The sequence below is a fragment of the Typopeltis vanoorti genome, chromosome 3 (assembly GCF_054136105.1).
Source record: "Typopeltis vanoorti isolate ZY-2024b chromosome 3, IOZ_Tvanoo_1.0, whole genome shotgun sequence".
NCBI classification, from domain to species: domain Eukaryota; kingdom Metazoa; phylum Arthropoda; class Arachnida; order Uropygi; family Thelyphonidae; genus Typopeltis; species Typopeltis vanoorti.
Window position 1 is genome coordinate 143,257,838 of NC_143551.1, and position 18,057 is coordinate 143,275,894.

Sequence of the window (18,057 nt, forward strand, 5' to 3'; positions counted from 1 at the left end):
ATAACGTTAGTAGTATTATGCTAGGAGATGAGACATATACTAAGTTATAATTAAAAGAAACACACGTATTAACTACAGTGAAGATTATTTAATTGTAAATATTTCATCCTAAGTATCTTAGGGCATCATCAGTACAGTAGTACTGATGATGAAGAATAAATAGTACTTAGAAGCCTTGTAAAGCAAGCCATTCCTTACTACTCAATCAGTTACGAGTTTCTAAGCATGAATTAGCAACAAACAATTTAAATATTACAGAATTAGAAACAGACTTGTCAAATACGTTAAACCAAGAATTGCTACAATTAATTATAACTGTCTCAAAGAATTCAGGAAAAAAAGCTTTTGATAAAAGCAATAGTGCTCTACATAATATATTCCTTAATCTATTAAATCGATCAAAAAAGATCACTAACAAATTACCAACGGAAAAATGGGTAGTCAATTTATGTAACCGTCCACTAACAACAGACGAATTAAATGTTCTAGCAAGAGGCCATAAATTTGCGATTTCACCAAAATGTTTCCCATATTTAGACTTCATACATAATATAGAAAGAAACGTCAACCATCTCCCCAGTATTGAAGCCTGTCTTAGTATATATATATATATATATATATACTAAGTTAGTATGCTCTGTTGTACAAAGTACAACAGTTTACTAACTTAGTCATTATCGAATAGCGTTCTTTGGCTGGACAAACCCGAACTCGCAGATCCTTTATTATGGTTTTTTCATCTGGAAGTGAATTAGCCAATCTCATCTGTAAGATGGTAGAGTTTTTCCTATCGGAATCTCAGGTTTTTCATCCAGCAAAGCAGGCAAGCGGACCAGAAGAACAGAATCAATTTAGAGAACATAATAAGTCTCATAAGCCTTAAGATGCTTTGACCACAATTCTACAACTCACATGTTTAAAACAATTAAATAAAAACGCGTAACCTTTCCATTTGAACTGCGGAGGTGCACATTACATCAAGAACCAGTTTTTGAAATTTATAGACATCTTATACGTGTATATTATTACCATTACAACTTCTTGTAGCTTGTAAGTCAGCTCTATTTTAAGGCAAATTTGCAATTTTGATTACATGAATTCAGCCTCCGTTGCTCCGTTGGTATAGACTGGTTAACTAAGTTTTAACTAAGGTCTGCAACCCTTTGGTTGCAGACCTTAGTTAAAATCCCGTCTATGAGAAGAGGAATATTTATCAATACTTTTCAAGTGAGTTAGTGAGTGGCGAGTTAGCCCGCCTTATACGGTGGTTTATGCCCTGGTAACTCGGATTTTTCGTGCCTTAAAACAGGCAAACCGTCCCCGTGAACACACAGATTACGGGCATGAATATTTGCTCTTCGGGAATGCAGCAGAGGAGTAGCGTGCGGGCTGCATTAATTCGTTGTGATCTCTAATCTGGGGTTCTTACCCTCCTAAGGGACGGATGGGTTGAAGAAGAAAAGATTACATGTTTAATTCTCGTGCCAAATGAATGTGCGATAGAGATTGGTTAAAGTTTTGTCATATTAGAGAATGATATTTTACAAGAATTTTTTAAAATCACATTTTGCAATATAACCCGTAAGTTTATTGTTTTATCTGATGAATAAAAGCACTACTTATCTTTTTTCCCCCCCCCTCTCAAAGCCCGTTATTATACAACTTAGAAAACATACACTGTGCTGAGTATATTTCAGTAAACTTCAATATGCTGTTGATCTACCTTTTGTCGTGATTGCAGATACCACCTTTTTGGGTAAGCTAAGAGTTTTACTAAATGCTCATAAATAAAGACAGTCGTTTTGATTCATCCTCGTTAGCTTTACTCTCATACAATTGTTAAAATTAGTACAACTGTTGAAACATGATACTGCATCAAGTGTTATAAAACAAATTCTTAAACCAAAAATTAAATTATTAATGGCGGAAATGTTAGAGGAGAAAGAAAAATTTATTCTTTGAGATTAAACAATACATCAATACACTGCTTGGAAAGAAGTCAACGGACACACCACGATGGACAAGTTGCATCTTGCCATGTAACGAGTCACAGATTTGTAGCCGGTGTTAATTAGAAGAATATGATGCTTCCAAGTCAGTGCAACTGTGTCCTAGTGAAATAGCTGCGAGAAGGGAAATGACGGAGTTTGAAAGAAGCGTTGTGATAGAATGAGATATTGCAGGCCTATCTGTTCAGCAAATTGTTGACAAACTCGGCCATCCCAGTTCAACAATCAGTAACACCATACTGAGATGGTAGCGCAGGGAGTAAACTGCAAGTGCTACCTACAGTGGACGACCCACCACACTCACTTTCGGTGAGTGTAGTGGGTCGTAGGGTGCTACGAATAATGTGTAAAAACCACCATTCGTCGGCCGACATCTTGAATGCGGAGTTCCAGGAATCGACTGGAACACGAATCTACACAAAACATTTAAAACTGAGATTCAATTTGCAAGCCCCCACATTACCCAATCCAACAAGTAGCGTCGTCTTCAGTGGTGCAAAGAGCTTGTACTTGTACAGTGGGACTGGTAAGCTTGGAAAGCTGTGTTATGGAGAGACGAATCGCGCTACATCCTCTACCAAGCAGATGGACGGGTGTAGCGAATTGTAACCCCAATTATGAAATTCCGAGGTGGCGGTGTGATGGTATGGGGCATGTTTTTTTATTCTGGTTTGGTTCATAATTCTATTTGTACTGCGACTGACATTGAACTCCGAGAGGTATCCGAACATTCTGAACCATTAGTTACTCCTATTTAGCAGCGTTTCTACGGGAATGATTGTCTCTTTCAGCAAGATAATGCAACGTGTCATAAGGCTACTGCTGTATCTGCGTGGTTTGTGGACACGAATGTCATCACACTTGACTGGCCTCCACAGAGCCCAGATCTCAACCTATTGAATATCTGTGGGATGAACTGGACTGGTTGGATCCAGGATATATCCTTCCCACAACAGTTCAGGGCCTCATACTTGCGAACAGGAAGAATGGTAAAAATTTCCCATTGATCGCTATCGTACGCTTCTGGAAAGTATTCCCCGTAAGATTGCAATCATCACAGCGAAAGGAGGTCCTACATCTTAAGATGAGCGCCATGGCTGTTTGTCCCTCACACTATGGTGTCCGTTGACTTCTTTCCAACCGATGTATACAGATAGGCAAGATTAATAAGTTGGCTGCTGATTCCGCTAAATAGCTTATGATTTTTTTTTTGTTGGAGTTGCTGTGTAGTGCCTTGTATTGATGCTGTTGTGGTCAGGACTGTTTCGATAGTGTACAGCATTGTAGAAGGTGCTAGTTATTCATTGGCCCGTTCCTCTGCAAGTATGCGTATCATCAGATTCTTCTAGCTCAGCGAATTTTATTTAAATTTCATATCTGGAATTTAAACCGAAACGTACTACTTTGTGTGTCTATAATGATGTGCATTTTTTAAGTGAATTCAACCAGCAAAAAGTTGAAAACCTATTAGTAGTTTCTATACTTATCAAACAGTATTTTTTCAAGTCACTTTAGATATCCAATAAGCGAGGCGTGTCTTACACCAGTCGATAATATTCGTGTAGCACCTAGATGAATACTATTCAATCATTCAGCCAGTTCGGCAATTATTTGTATTATTGCAATACATAGTGCTCTTTAAAGCTGCAGATTTCATTAATGATAAGGAGGTCAATTGATTATATCATAGTTCACACATTCACTTTTCACTAGAAAATAATTTTAAGTTTGACATTTGAGAAGTGTCCTATGAAGGAGTGATAAATAAGTCAAAAGGAATAACGAAAAAGGTAGAAGAAGATTTAGTTTTTATTTTACTTTTTACTAGCCACTCTATACGACTATATACACTTGCGCAACCTTTACTGCGTTTTATCATTTAACATTTTCTCTTATACATAAGTAAGAGGGTCATTTAAAAGCGACTTATTTTAAATATGAGGCGAATTTAGAGTCGTAGAAAACAAAAATATATAATATAATATAAAGCTTTATTTTGTTTCAAAAATGTTCATTTTGTCACAGTGAATGTTCGGAAGATTACCATTTAAAAACTGAATACTTTTAAATTAAGAAATAACAAAGCTGTGCGATGCACTCTTAATGTAGTTCATTCGGTCTTTTTGCAAAACTTTGTCCATGCAGCAAACATCTGTATCAATTAAACAGCAATGTCTTAATAGAGTTTTAAAAAAATATGGTGACTATAACGAACACCGTGTTCTGCCACTGATGTAAAGAGATGTTTTCCTACAGTTCACTTACTTTTCCCATGAAGAGAATCAAACCTGTATGAGTATCTCGAATAATAAAGAGGAACGGGTGATCTGCATTAAATGAAGATACCAGTGGACCACCAATTCTGACTCCAGCTGCCACTCCTGTAACAGTAGCGGCTTCGCTTCCTTCTTCGTTTACATCAATCACCGATTTATGAATTACCTTAGTAACAAACAGTCCTTTATTTGAAGTAATTCCTGACAAATCTGCTTCTTCATCGAACAACATCTTGATTCCCATTTCTTTCAACACAGGAATAAGATCGCATTTTTCTTCAAGATGGAAACGAGGTAGAGTAACTTGTACAGGCACTTCACGCAAATCTTGTATGATATCTTCGATGACTGTAGATGTGACAAGAGATTGAATTTGTTTTAATCCATCCCGTTTCTCTGGCAGGATTACCAACATTGAGATATCTTTTCCGCTGTAAGGTAATTCTAATGCATAACTCTCTAGCTTTACAACGTAAGTGTAAGGAAATTTTCTTCTAATCCTCATCATAGGAACGGTTTTGGGCACCTGTCCATTGTTATAGAAAGTATCAGGCATAGTTAAGCGTTGATCAAAACGAGTTTTCCAAGTACCTTTGAAGTAAACAGCATTCAGAAGAAACAGCCGAGTAAGTGGTTCCAGTGGTTCTTGAAGAAGCGTGGTGATTTTTCCTTCTGTTTTCCAGGCAGTCCAGGCATTCACTCTTTTTAGAATACTAAGTGAGTCAGCAAAGTTCACTTCATGTACTGAAGCATTATAAAAATGGGTGATTTGATCTTTGTAGCTGGATATAACACGATAATCTTGCTGAACTAGCATTGTATTGGCCAGACGAAGATCGTATTCCTTCTTACTACTGGATACCATTTGTAGCACACGTTTGAATCCCTCATGTACAGCCTCAGGTTGTAAATCAGCAGTGTCATAACCTAATATGGATCTCATTTCTGCTTCAGTGGTCCCTGAAGCGCCAAGATAAATCATGGCTAAGGCAATAGAAGCACTGATTGGAGAAAAAAACAGATTTCCAACAGTAGGAAGATGACTGGCGAGAGAAAATGCAAAACCATTACTTGTCTCAATAACGCGTAATGGGTTACCAGGATAAATAACGTCAACTAACTGGGATTTGGAAGAAACATCCGCTTGACAGAAAACGATCGTGGCACAGAATACTAAAACGTTTTTCATGATGGTTCTGAAACAGTAAAAAAATACAATAAAAAAACATAAATATTAAGATAACTGCATGTTTATAAAAATTAAGGAAGGAAACTTACGTGAAATAAATTTATTAGCTGTAAAATGTGTGCCTCTGGATCACAGGAAACTTCATTTTCAAAAACGTGCATAGCGTTAATAGGACAAAGATAGTCAATAAACTTCCCAATTATTAAACACAATATAAAAATATTTCCCATAAAAGGGAAAACTGAAAGCCATCAGATCTGTTTCTAAGTTGAGTTAGTGCAGAAAGACCTCTCCTTACATAACCACTCTATAAGAAATAGACTTTTATGTAAAAGTTTAGTTTTCTTCCAAAATACTGTCTGCTTAGTCAAGATGGCACGTTCTGCCACACCAGATTCAGCATTTCATTAAGGTCATGAAAAAAAAAAAAAAAAGATTATAACAGTTACAAGGGTGGTCTGAAGAGTTCTCGGCCTAACAATGAAAAAACGAATTTATAATTTCAAAATTATTTTTATTTTTCAACATAATCTCCCTTAAGACTAATACATTTATTCCAGCAATGCTCCAGCGCCATTATCCCGTCCGTGTAGTGGTTCTAGTAAGATCTGCAAAATACCCCTCTATAGCTGCAATCGCCTCTTGATTCGAAGAAAAACGCTGACCAGCGAGAAGAGTTTTAGTTTTTGGAAGAGATAGAAGTCAGAGAGAGCCAAATCTGAGAAATAGGGTGGATGTTCCAACAATTCATAGTGCAGATCCCTTAATTTTCTCATTGCCAAAACACCTTTGTGGGCAGATGCATTGTCCTGATGAAAGATGAATTTTTTCTTCTGCAAACCTGGTCTCTTCTTACGAATTTTTTCGTCTAGTCTGGTTAAAAGATAGGAATAATATTCCCCGGTTATTGTTTTACCCTTTTCAAGATAATTAATAAACAAAATGCCTTTAGCATCCCAAAACACCGATGCCATGACCTTTCCTGTTGATGGAACCAACTTTGTCTTCTTTGGCGCTAAAAAACGCTTCTGTCCACTGTTTTGACTGGTGTTTGGATTCTGGTGTGCAATGGTGAAATCACGTCTCATCCACAGTAATAAATAGACGCACCAAATCAGTTTTATTCTTGTTAAAACGCTCCAATCACTGTTCAGAGATTTTCATGTGAGTGCGTTTTTGATCTGATGTGAGCAAGCGAGGAACCCATCTTGCGCAAAGCTTTTTCGTTTGCTATTCTTCATGCAAAATATATCCTACACGTTCTTCTGAAATGCCTATAGTCTCAGCAATTTCACGCATTTTGACTCGCCGGTCATCCAATACCATATCGTGCACTTGATCAATGATTTCTGGTGTTATTATACTTTTTGGACTTCCTTCACGTAGATCATCTTCAAGGCTGGTACGGCCACGTTTAAATGCTTCAGCTGTATAAAACAAACTACTTGATAGAATGACCTGCAGTTTCACATGGATGCTTATGACAGATGTACCAACTTAGAAAAAAAAATCTTGCCAATAGTATTGCTATCTATGGTCGAGGCCGAGAACTTTTCAGACCACCCTCGTACTATACTCTCTTGTTAAATGGCTTTCTTGTAGTTGAAATTCAAATTCTAGTCAATTCCCAAAATCGAGAACATTCTTAACATCAAAATACTAGTTCGATGGTAAGGAGTTTAATGCACTCACTTTTATAATATCTAAAATAATAGCAAAATTCATATGGAATTCTGACATTTTTAATCTTCTTGTATATATCGATTAAATCTTAACCTATTCTACTCTTTTCTTTTCTTCTCTCTAACCTGACAAAATTCATAGTGCACAAAATATCAAAGCTTCAAGAAACGTGTAGCTAACTTCATAAGACTGAGAATTCGAATTTTCTTAAGTTAATAAATCATAGCCGAATCAAATTTCAAAAGTTCAAAACATTTTTGTATGATAACATCCAGATAATCAAAACCTACATTTCCTCTTGGATTAATTTCCCACTTTTGCTTATGCAAACCGATCAGACCTATGGTTACTTCAATATAAATAGGTACGGAAGAACGAATCTAATAGCCTCTATGGATATGCATACTAAGAAAAGAAAAGAAAAAACCTTCTTCCTCGACTTCCAGCCCCAGTTTGCTATCTTTATAAGTCTACCAGATACAGGGTGTTCAATGAGATATCCTGAATTTTCTTTCTCTTTTTTTTTATTTTTTTATTTTTTTTATTTTTTTATTTTTTTTTTTAGAGGAGGAAAGTCTGAAGATCAAGAGGAACAGAATTTTTTTGTCGAAGTAAATTTTATTGTTTTCACCTTTCTTTATATTTTCGGGAAAAAAATAAAATAAAAATATAAATAAATAAATACAGTTTGTGAATTTTCATTGGATACTCCCATACTGTCATGTATATAGAGACAAAAGTATTGGAGTAAAGTTAGCTTGAAGTAAAGTAGATAAACCTGACATCTCTTTAATTAAAAGGAAAAAAAATATAATTGTTATAACAATCCATTTGTCATAAACTCTGACGAACATTATAAAATCAATTTAAAACATACCTGCATTATTCTATAATTATATTCTAACTAGACAATATGTAATTTATTTTGCTTTGCTTTTCATTTTTTTTAATCTATATTATTTTATTATAACGTACGCAAAGAGTAACTTAACGAACTTGCTTTTCTGTATACTGTGATTTTTTTGGGAAAAAAAATCACAAGCTCTAAGCGTATTATGTGCTTAAGAAGTTCATCGAAGACAGATTGTTCTGATAGTTACACCTTAAAAAAAAGGCAAAATTGTAAACATTAAAAAAAGCATATCTTTTTCAGAGCTAATAGCAAATTGACGTAAGTTAACCAATAAATTGTCAAGAATTCATTTCTTTCATTTCCATAGTTTGCTTGAAAATATCCGTTATTCATCTAAGAGTGATCACTTGAGAAAATTGCGAGAAAGGACACATTCTTCATTCGTATCCTTATCGCTCATTTTAATTTTAATTTTAATTTGTTGAGGAATCGAAACCTTTTTTGATTCCTCAACAAATTATTTCAATTAAGTCTCAGAATGCGACATAATGATTTTCGAAGGTCAGAAAAATTAATTTTTACGCTTTTTTACGCCTCTTACGGTTCTAATGGTGGTCAAGAAAAAAAAAATGCTGTCTAGAAAAAGATTAAATTTTCACAAACCGTATCATTTCCTGTCCTTCAAAAAAATTCACGACGCTCACCAGAAGCTATAAAATATCGAATTTTCAGCAATATTTGTAGCCTGAAAGAAATAAGAAGCACTACTTGTTTCTTTCTTAAGAACATACACAATGAAAAGATACGCGAGAGAGAGAGAGAGAGAGAGAGAGAGAATTTTCTTTACTGACCGCCGGAAAAACGTCAGCAGCCATTTCCGGGATTACAGGAAAATGAACGACGCTCTGTTTGGGTCTAGCTAACGCTATCTAGCAGTGCATTCGTGAGGAAGGTTGTCATAGCACTAATATAGGAAAGAATGGCCGAGAGGGTTGCTTGACTCTAGCAGAAAGTGAAAGGACCTTCAATCTTTCACTAATCTTTGCATCACGACGAGTCAACAGACTTCGGAGAATTCAGCTTTCCGTCAGCTCTAGGTGATTACGAAAGGAATTTCAGACGTCGTATTTTCAACGACTTTAATGAAGAATTTTTTTTTTTATCTATGGATTTCATAAAAATAAAATTCAATTAAACTCAGAAATGTGGCACAATAAACTTCGACTTTTTCAACTGTTGATTCAGTATAATGCAAGAATTCAAGTTTAAATACCGACTCAGATGTTTAATTTGAAAATTCTTATCCAGAAGAAAAGAATGCTCCCATTTTCTGACTGAGTTTCGATGAAGTTATGTAATTTAATTTTACTTCTTTATTTATTTTATAATCTCTTTCTTATTACTTTTATATTACTTCTCCTATCGTAACATTTTATTATCTTATCATAGCATCACTCTTATTATTCTTTTGTATTACTTTATTCATAGAATATGATTGTCGTTACACATCACAATATACATTGCTTAGTGCTCTAAGTTTTTAGGAATTAGAACTGCACATTATCTATTTTAAATAATGACGTCGTATTTTCATTAAAGATTAAAAAATATTTATTACTGATAGAAATACAATACGTTTCATGTCTTTCAATATTTCAATATTTTGTGTGATCCATCCATTTTGAAAAGACATTTTTATAAATGTCTTGTGAGACGATCCGAAACCAGTCATTTAGAGGTTTTTTTTTTATGGACAAGAAAGAAAGCATTATTGCCTATCAAGTTATTTTAAGGATACAATTTTATTTCATAACTAGATCCTCCACAGCTCAGTCGATATAGATAAAGCCTTTTGGTCGGAAAGACCTGAGTTCGATTCTCGTCCATGAGGTGAGGAACCTTTATCTGGTCTCTTTCGACTAAAGGTGATTTTGCCGGTCTCGTAAGAAGGTGGAGGTTTTTTCTCTCGGTTTTTTCTCTGTGTGTTCACGGGATTTTTCATCCCGTGAACACACAGACATGAATACATTTTTCCCCAACGTCAGGCTCTGCGATAAGTCTCTTGGGATTGCTTCAAGTCGAATCATATAAAAAGGCCGGCACCAAATAGATGGGATAAGGCACAAGAACAACATTTTTATTTCATAACTGAATTGTTATATTTTTTCTCAACTCCTACTGCAAATGGCTATTAAAATCTGTAGGTAAGAGAAAGGTTAGATAAGATGGGAATGTGTAGGTGAAACAAATGTTAGGTATGATGGGAATCCTATGCGGAAGTTTTAATTATTTCGATTCCTCATTAAATATGGTACATGGTATACGAAGATCATTATCCGCCACCTAGATTTTTTTCTTTTTTTTTTTTTTTTAGCAACTCTAAATTTTTAAAGCTGGAAAGTCTTTTTATAAGCATGCATGCTATAGTAAGATTCGAATTCAATCTATTGATGGTACAACGAAAGATTTATAGGGCGACAATAAACAATATCGATTTTTACGAATACTTCACAGATCTTAAATTAAGAGATGATTCAATTTTCTTATTAGTGAAACAAAGAAAAATACGTTTCTAAACTTGCTTTCGCAAAGATAGTTTGATCTAAATATGGTGAATGAATCCCGAAAAGTTATATTGAAATATGAAGCAGGTCTAAAAATATTTCATGGAAGATTTTTAAAATTTTTACGAACATCTAATAAAAGGGGAGATATGATTGAGACATTCAAATTGCTAAAAGGATTCTATAGGATTAATTCAGATGATATTTTTGAAATCAGGACTGGTGGTGGGAGAACTAGGGGACACCCATGGAAGCTGGGCAAGAGCGTGGTTAGCAGGGGTGTTAGAGCTGGGTTCTTTACTTTTAGAGTGGTAAATGAGTGGAATAAGCTGACAGAGTCTGTTGTGGGTGCTATGACAGTGAGCGAGTTCAAGGCAAGGTATGATAGATACTGTGAGAATGTTGAACAGCTGTGTGAACATGATGTTTAGGGCCTCCCTCGATGAGTCTAAGGACTCCTGGAGTAGCCCGTGGTAATAATAATAATAATAATAATAATAATAATCTAAAATTTTTTATGGACATATCAAATTTCTGCTGATATTAATTAATATCAGCAAATTTATGAACGGTTTGCAGCCGTACTCTGACTGCCATCAGCTGCCATAATTTGCCAAGATTTCTCTTCTTAAAAAGATTTTAATCGTCGATATTTCTTGGCATAAACATGTTACAAGTAATGCCTCCAAGAAATTAGGTTTACTCTTTCGTTCAGAAAGTGTCTTGAGCGAAAGAGAACAGATATTGAGTATATACAGATCTCAGATCCTTCCAACCATTGAATATGATTTTCGCATTTGTGGTACCTTCCCCGAAGAACTGATTAATGACATTTGACTCAGTACAGAAGAGAGTAATTAGGTTGATTAATGACCCATCACTCAACACTACTTCCCTCTTTTTCACACAGAATTTTAATCAAATATTTCCATGATCAAAGTTCATTACAATTACCATCAGTAATTCCTCCGCTCTCCTCTCTCTTCTACATCTACTAAAATGCGTGAAAGTTCTAAATATAACTATGAAGGACTGATGAATAGCTCATTTTCAGAACTTTTTTTTCTGTTCATTCATGCTTTAATACGGATGTCTTTGGAACATTCATCCTCTCTTGTATTTAAGGAGTACGATCTACAAGTCTTCAAATTCAAAGTTAACATGCTCCTTCTTTCTCCTCATCTTTCTGCCTATTTCACAGCTAGTTTTCTGTAGGGTGAACTACGACAACAACAACAACAAAAGCGTTCCAACTCCTGAGTTTTGCTTAGTTCTTAGATCCATGAGTTATATATTACTTCTACTTTTATCCATTCTGATAATGACTCAAAAGCGAATGCATGCTTCCCCCTCACCTCGTTCTGAGTATTACTTATACGTAACCGGTGAATACAGTGGGACAAAACTGGAAATTTAATACAAAAAAAAAGAATAAGAGTATATTTCGAATAGAGGAAGAGGATGGATGCAATCCTTATTCTGATAGTAAAAAAAAAAAGTAAGAATTCGGCATAATTGAAATTATATTCGCAGCAAAGCTTACTGATTAACTGGGGGATCGTAGTACAAGTAATCTAGATTTGTTCGATTTCAAAACGAATGCCAGAGACAATAGAACGGTGCCAAAAATTTTGAAATGTATTGTCTCGTAAAACGCAGACCAACAGACCATAGGGTATTATGACTGATTGTGTGTGTGATCGACTTGGAGTGTGACACCAAAGAGCACCATAGCATACCATAATATCTCGGGTCATGATTTTAGTAGTTGGTGAATGAATTTGTCTGGATTATATGGCACAAAGTTACAGTCTAGCGATTAAGAGGGCAATAGTCCGACTTTATTTTATTATTGTTAGTTTTGATTATGATAAATTTAAACTTCCAGTTCATTTCTGTCATAGTTGAAGAAGAAGAAAGAAACTTTTTTTTTTTGGAAATAGTTTGAGAAAGCAGGTGGTGATAAATTTTGAAATAACAAATCTTTGTTTACACTGGAGATTATTTTACACGACTACCAAAAAATACTACCAAAAAAATACTTGACATACTTGTGAGGCAAGGTCACTATTTCTGAAAGAGAGAAAACTGAAGAAATAGTTGCCAGGTGCTGACCAAAATAGCTTTATAAGTATGTTCTTGATAGCTGTCTAAAATAATCTCCAGTATCAGCAAAGATCTATTGTTATTTCAAAAATTCATCACCCAGACTATTTCCAAAAAAAAAAAAAAAAAAATACGGGAGAGAGGGAAGCCATTGAGTTCAGCTATTTAAAAAATTAGATTATTGGTGTGTAAGTACTGTATATGTACTGTTTCTATTTAAAGTAAAAGTACTGAATAAAATTAAGAATGCAGTTATCCGTACATAATTGTATTACTCACATGGAAATAATGAAATGTTTTGTATGATGTTAATCAGCTTGAGAGATGTTAATTCTTTTCTCCTTCTATTGTTTTGAGTATTATTATGGATAACTGGAAAATAAAAAAAACAACATATATATAATGCAAAAGAAAAAAATCATCATCATCATCATCATCATCAAATTCCTGCCATGTACCCTCAAGGGGTGTAAAGAAAAAAATATCACCAGAATTCCAAATGACTCATACACTCTTTCAGTTCTCTTGATCTGTTGTTAACCAGTCTTCTTTTGATGTCAGTTTTTTTTTTTTTGGTAACGATAACCATTATCTAGTGCAAGTTTTATTTTTTTCAAAATAAAAAAGTCTTTTATCGTATCGTTTAGCACTAGAATGGCAACAAGTGCTATGGCCTGGGTAATTTATACTATTACTTTCCATTGTCAGATTACTATGACCACTGCTGAATCCAGACACTTTCACTTTCCCTGAAAGAATTACTGAAATATTGTCTGAAGGAAACCCATTCTTCGTATTCCATCCAAGTCTTTGCTCACTGATAGAGTCCCGTGGTTTATCAAGGAGTGATCCAAAGCAGTTCAAGCAAAAAATTCAGTGCATCAAATTAGTTTGAGACCAAAACTCCAAATTTCTTGGCTTGGAATAAAGTTCGCAATAGAAACCAACAAATCGAAATCTCACTTTGAAACGAGCAAATGCAGAAATCCTGCATTTGCTCATTTCTGGCTTGTCGATCTTTAACAAAGCCATCGAGTTTTTTACACTCCACACAAATCCATAGGTAATTTAATGACACCAAATATCATTCTTTTCATCATCCAATTAACTACCATACCAAAAGAGTATCCACAGAGTGTCTTCTGTGACCTCTCACCAGAAAGATCAGATAAATATTGAATAGCATAATTCAATAGTCTTTTAATATTGATTATATCCCCCCCCCTCTACTAATTCTATTCAATTCGTTAAAACTTGTGTTTTTCAATTTACATCCATCGTCTATCGTATAAACTCTTTTATGCGCAGATGGAATCTGCATTGGTACTTAGAAGTAAGCCGATCTCATATTCATCCCATTTCAAAAAGGAAATAAAAGGCAGTCATGACATTACTGATCCACTGAACTCACCTTGTCTCAAAAATCACGAAAAAGACCATTAAAATGTAAAGTTTTTCCAGTGTAGAAGTCCACCTCTGGTTATTCACAGATATCACTGGTAAGCATACTGTACATTCGAGTTCCTTTGCCTACATCACCCACCTCTGGGCCATTGTTACCGAAAGATTTGGAAAAACGTGCATTCTCTCGTGACGTTTGGTTAGGTGTGTCATTGTGGCCTTCTCAGCGAACTGAAATATGATATGCTTTCTACCTTTTGCAGGTGAGTGCCAATCTCCACGCTGTTTACTGCACATCGTAGCAGACTGGTTTTTCGCTTCTGCCGTTGCAGGAAAGCGTTTAGTTTAGAGGAAAATGTAGGCATGACGGTAACTAGCTTGGTGTAGCCCGTAAAATTCCTGCAAAAAATGGAGTCACTGCTCCTGGATACCTTTTAGGTTTGATAGGGAATTTTTTTGTTGCAGCCTCTCAAATATGAGAAAGATGCATGTTAAGTATGTGACCGAATAACTCATCTTCAGTTGAAAAAAAATCATTATAAAGATTCTTTATATTAACTAGATCGATAAAGAAATAATTAAAAATGTACGATAATTAATGAACAGTAATTAAAAATTAAAAATGTAAAAATTTAATTATTGTACACAAAATGTACAATAATTAAAATTTTAAAAACGTTTATTGTATAAAAAATGTTAAAAATGAAATTTTGCTTATAATTCCTCCTAATTTTTGTTACAAACATCACTTTCAGTAACGTGTGTGTGTGTGTGTGTGTGTGTGTGTGTGTGTGTGTGTGTGTGTGTGTGTGTGTGTGTGTGTGTGTGTGTGTGTGTGTGTGTGCGCGTGCGCGTGCGCGTGTGCGCGTGCGCGTGCGCGTGCGTGTGTGTGTGTGTGTGTGTGTGTGTGTGTGTGTGTGTGTGTGTGTGTGTGTGTGTGTGTGTGTGTGTGTGTGTGTGTGTGTGTGTGTGTGTGCGTGCGTGCGTGCGTGCGCGTGCGTGTGTGGATCGGAAATATCGTGTTGTGGCTCTACTAGATGACTACAGTATTTCTTCAAATTTTATCGCATGTTCGTAATGTCGTAGATTCATATCGAGACGTGAGTGAGTGAGTGTGTGTGTGTGTGAGAGAGAGAGAGAGAGAGAGAGAGAGAGAGAGAGAGAATCTCACTACATTCAGCTAAGTTCATTTTATATCTTGTGTAATAAAAAATCAAATAAGTACACGAATAAGTGACTAATTCTCCACGAGAATGTGTTCGTTCAATCATCAGCATATTTACCTTGAAAGTAGTCATTAAAATTTTGCAAGTGAATTTCCTTTCTCGGTTTCAAAAGTTTAACGAGAAATTACGAATGTTTATTCCCCTGTTGCTGTTTATTGTTTCGAATTACCCAATTTACAATTGTTTTCCTGTGACCATAAAAGCGTACAAATTAATCAAGCAACATTAGTTACACAATGTTCTAAATTACTTGTAGTTATTATTTTCTTTCTAAGATAGTACAGAAGATAGGAATTTTATTACCGAGTTTGAAGTTCGGACAAGAAAAATTACTTTGAAAAACCTTCATGGTCTTTGTAACATATTAACCTGTCTCAGCAAACATCGAGGATCGTTTAAAATGTTCAGAGGCGTTCCATCTAATTTATTTCTAAATTTATTACTAGGGTATTATTTTTTTTAGTAACAAAAACAGCAAAAAATGGCTTCTACTCTTTCAGCGTGACTTGAGTACCAATGTACATGTTCACGTGAGTCGTTGCTAGGCAGCGCATTCTCTGATAATGAACTCGCTCGTAGTTGCTTTGTCTGTTTAAAATCACGCTCCGCTGCTCATATGCTGCGTTTTGAATGTTTAAGCTTCGTCTGCTAAAGGGGGAAAGAAAGAAAAAAAAAGAAAGAAAAAGTACAGAAATGTAGACATTCAACTTTGGCTTGGAATTATCAGTTTTCTGAAAAAAAAAAAAACAATGTAATATAATCTGAAGCAAAAAGTTGTAATTGAAATGGACATAAAATTATAATGAGCCTATTTGGCAGTGAAGGAACTACAAAGGATTCTTGAAGTAATTTATCTATTTTTACTGTTTCATTTCTATTATTGGTTTCAATATTCTGGTTGAAACAGAATCCAAAACTTTCAAAACCGCAAGCAAACTTTTATATCAGTGTTTTCAAAGCTGAAACAGCTTGGAAGTTATTGGAATTTACTAATAATCAAGTCAGATCTATCGGTATCACGATATGAGTATCGCATATATTTCGGCTGTTTTATATTTTTGATTCTGCTTATCACATTACGTATAGCATTTTTGGCTGCAGTTTCGTTTAAAAACATCGAGCATAAAAAGCCTTTTATGTTTCTATATTCTTTCTATTTTTCATCATTTCATTATTTTCTCGGTTTTACTTTCCCTGTCTGTGTTGCATTTTGTTTTTCAGATGTGTCCATGGCCATATTTTCTAAGAAGCATCCATAATCCCACTAGTTTAAAATCTATAAGAATACATATGGCAACACTTCATTCAAAGTCCAAATCTTATTCCTTCATTTCTTTCATTCTTACCAGCTCTCCATCTGTTTCAAAAAATTCAAAACTTCAGATGTGATGTTCAAATCCGAAGTTAATAAGTTACTTTTTTTTTGTTATTGGTAATAACATTTCGTTTTGAAGTAGCCATAAAGATCGTGTTAGTTCCAGTTGAAGACTTCCCATTCTTGAAAGTAACATCTATACAATGATGCATACCTTTCGCTAAAAAATGCTACATTTCAATCCATGTCGACCACGGATAAGTCCGCCAGTCTCGCAGTAAGACTGCTGGGTTTCTTACTGCCAAACATACAAATCTGCCTGAGAGAAAACACAGCTGATAAATATAACACACGAACCTTAAAGTTCCAGTAATAATCCAATCAGCTGTAAAGCTAGCGGTTATTGTAATATAACTGTAGCACAATTTTTTTCCCTTTTTTAAAAGAAGGTTGTAACTAATATAATTAGTAAGGCATTCTCATGCGAATTAAAGGTCGGTTCATTTTTCCATATCAATTATACCTGAATATATTAATTAAAGAATGAAAAAAATTATACAAACGAAACATGGCTCATTAAGCGAAATTTTCTGAGAGTAATTGGATAACTGAACTCTCCTCTGACTCTTCTTTTGCATTAATTACACCCAGACAAGTAGCTATGAGGAGAAGAAACAAGAGACGGATGGGATGCAAATTTACAATGTTCCCCCAATTACCTAACTTTGATCGATTGTTAAATTATTCCAAACAAAACCATTAGTGTTAAGAATTCGTGTTTGTAATTTTTCTCTCCTATTTTACTTCGTTTATATATTCCTGCTCAATGCTTTTCCTATATACATACTGTATATGTATGTATATCTAAATTTGTTTTATGCTCATATATTATTATCTTTCCATATAATGTGTGTCCAAAAATCTTTATATACATATATTATTATCTTTTACACTGTTTTGATATATTTAAAACAATAAATTTAACATTTTATTAATCCTTAGACAAGCAAAAGATTTGTACTAGGAAAATAGAGTTTCTTTTAAGCACTGCGTTAATTGAAATTGTATAGAGTTTTGATCCACCTTTGCTCCGAGTTGTCCATTTAAGTGAGGCAACTCCTACAAATGGCTCTGCACGCTCCAACTGAAATTCCTTGCTTTCGGAATATGACCATTTATTCTGCTTAATACATGCACATATGCTAGTTTAAGGTTGATTGTTAACTTTCATTTAATGTTGTTTGTATTTTCAAAAAAAAAAAAGTATAACGTCACTTGAAATAATATACGTAGTCAACGTTATATATTTTGCAGTCGATAATTTCTTGCGACACTTTTTTTTTTTTTTTTTTGTAAATTGAATTTTGTGGATCAGATATTACTCTCTGAAGTCGTTACTCTGGAAAAAAACTTTTCAGAATTCAACAGCAGTTCT

General features: G+C 34.6%; 1 protein-coding gene across 2 annotated transcripts in view; it reads right to left on the reverse strand.

The window, feature by feature from the left end:
- Positions 1-3,800: 3,800 nt before the first annotated feature.
- Positions 3,801-18,057, reverse strand: part of LOC150108624 (intracellular coagulation inhibitor 1-like) — a 28,957-nt gene continuing 14,700 nt past the window's right edge. The window contains exons 1-2 of one of the 2 annotated variants that reach the window (XM_090416084.1): positions 8,674-8,810; positions 3,801-5,481 (exon numbers count right to left, since the gene is read on the reverse strand). In XM_090416084.1, coding sequence (XP_090272210.1) covers positions 4,260-5,481; positions 8,674-8,681 — 1,230 coding nt within the window. In that variant the 5' untranslated portion in view covers positions 8,682-8,810 and the 3' untranslated portion in view covers positions 3,801-4,259. Of the gene's footprint in view, positions 5,482-8,673; positions 8,811-18,057 lie in introns of those variants that run through there. The other variant, XM_090416085.1, reaches the window with a different exon arrangement.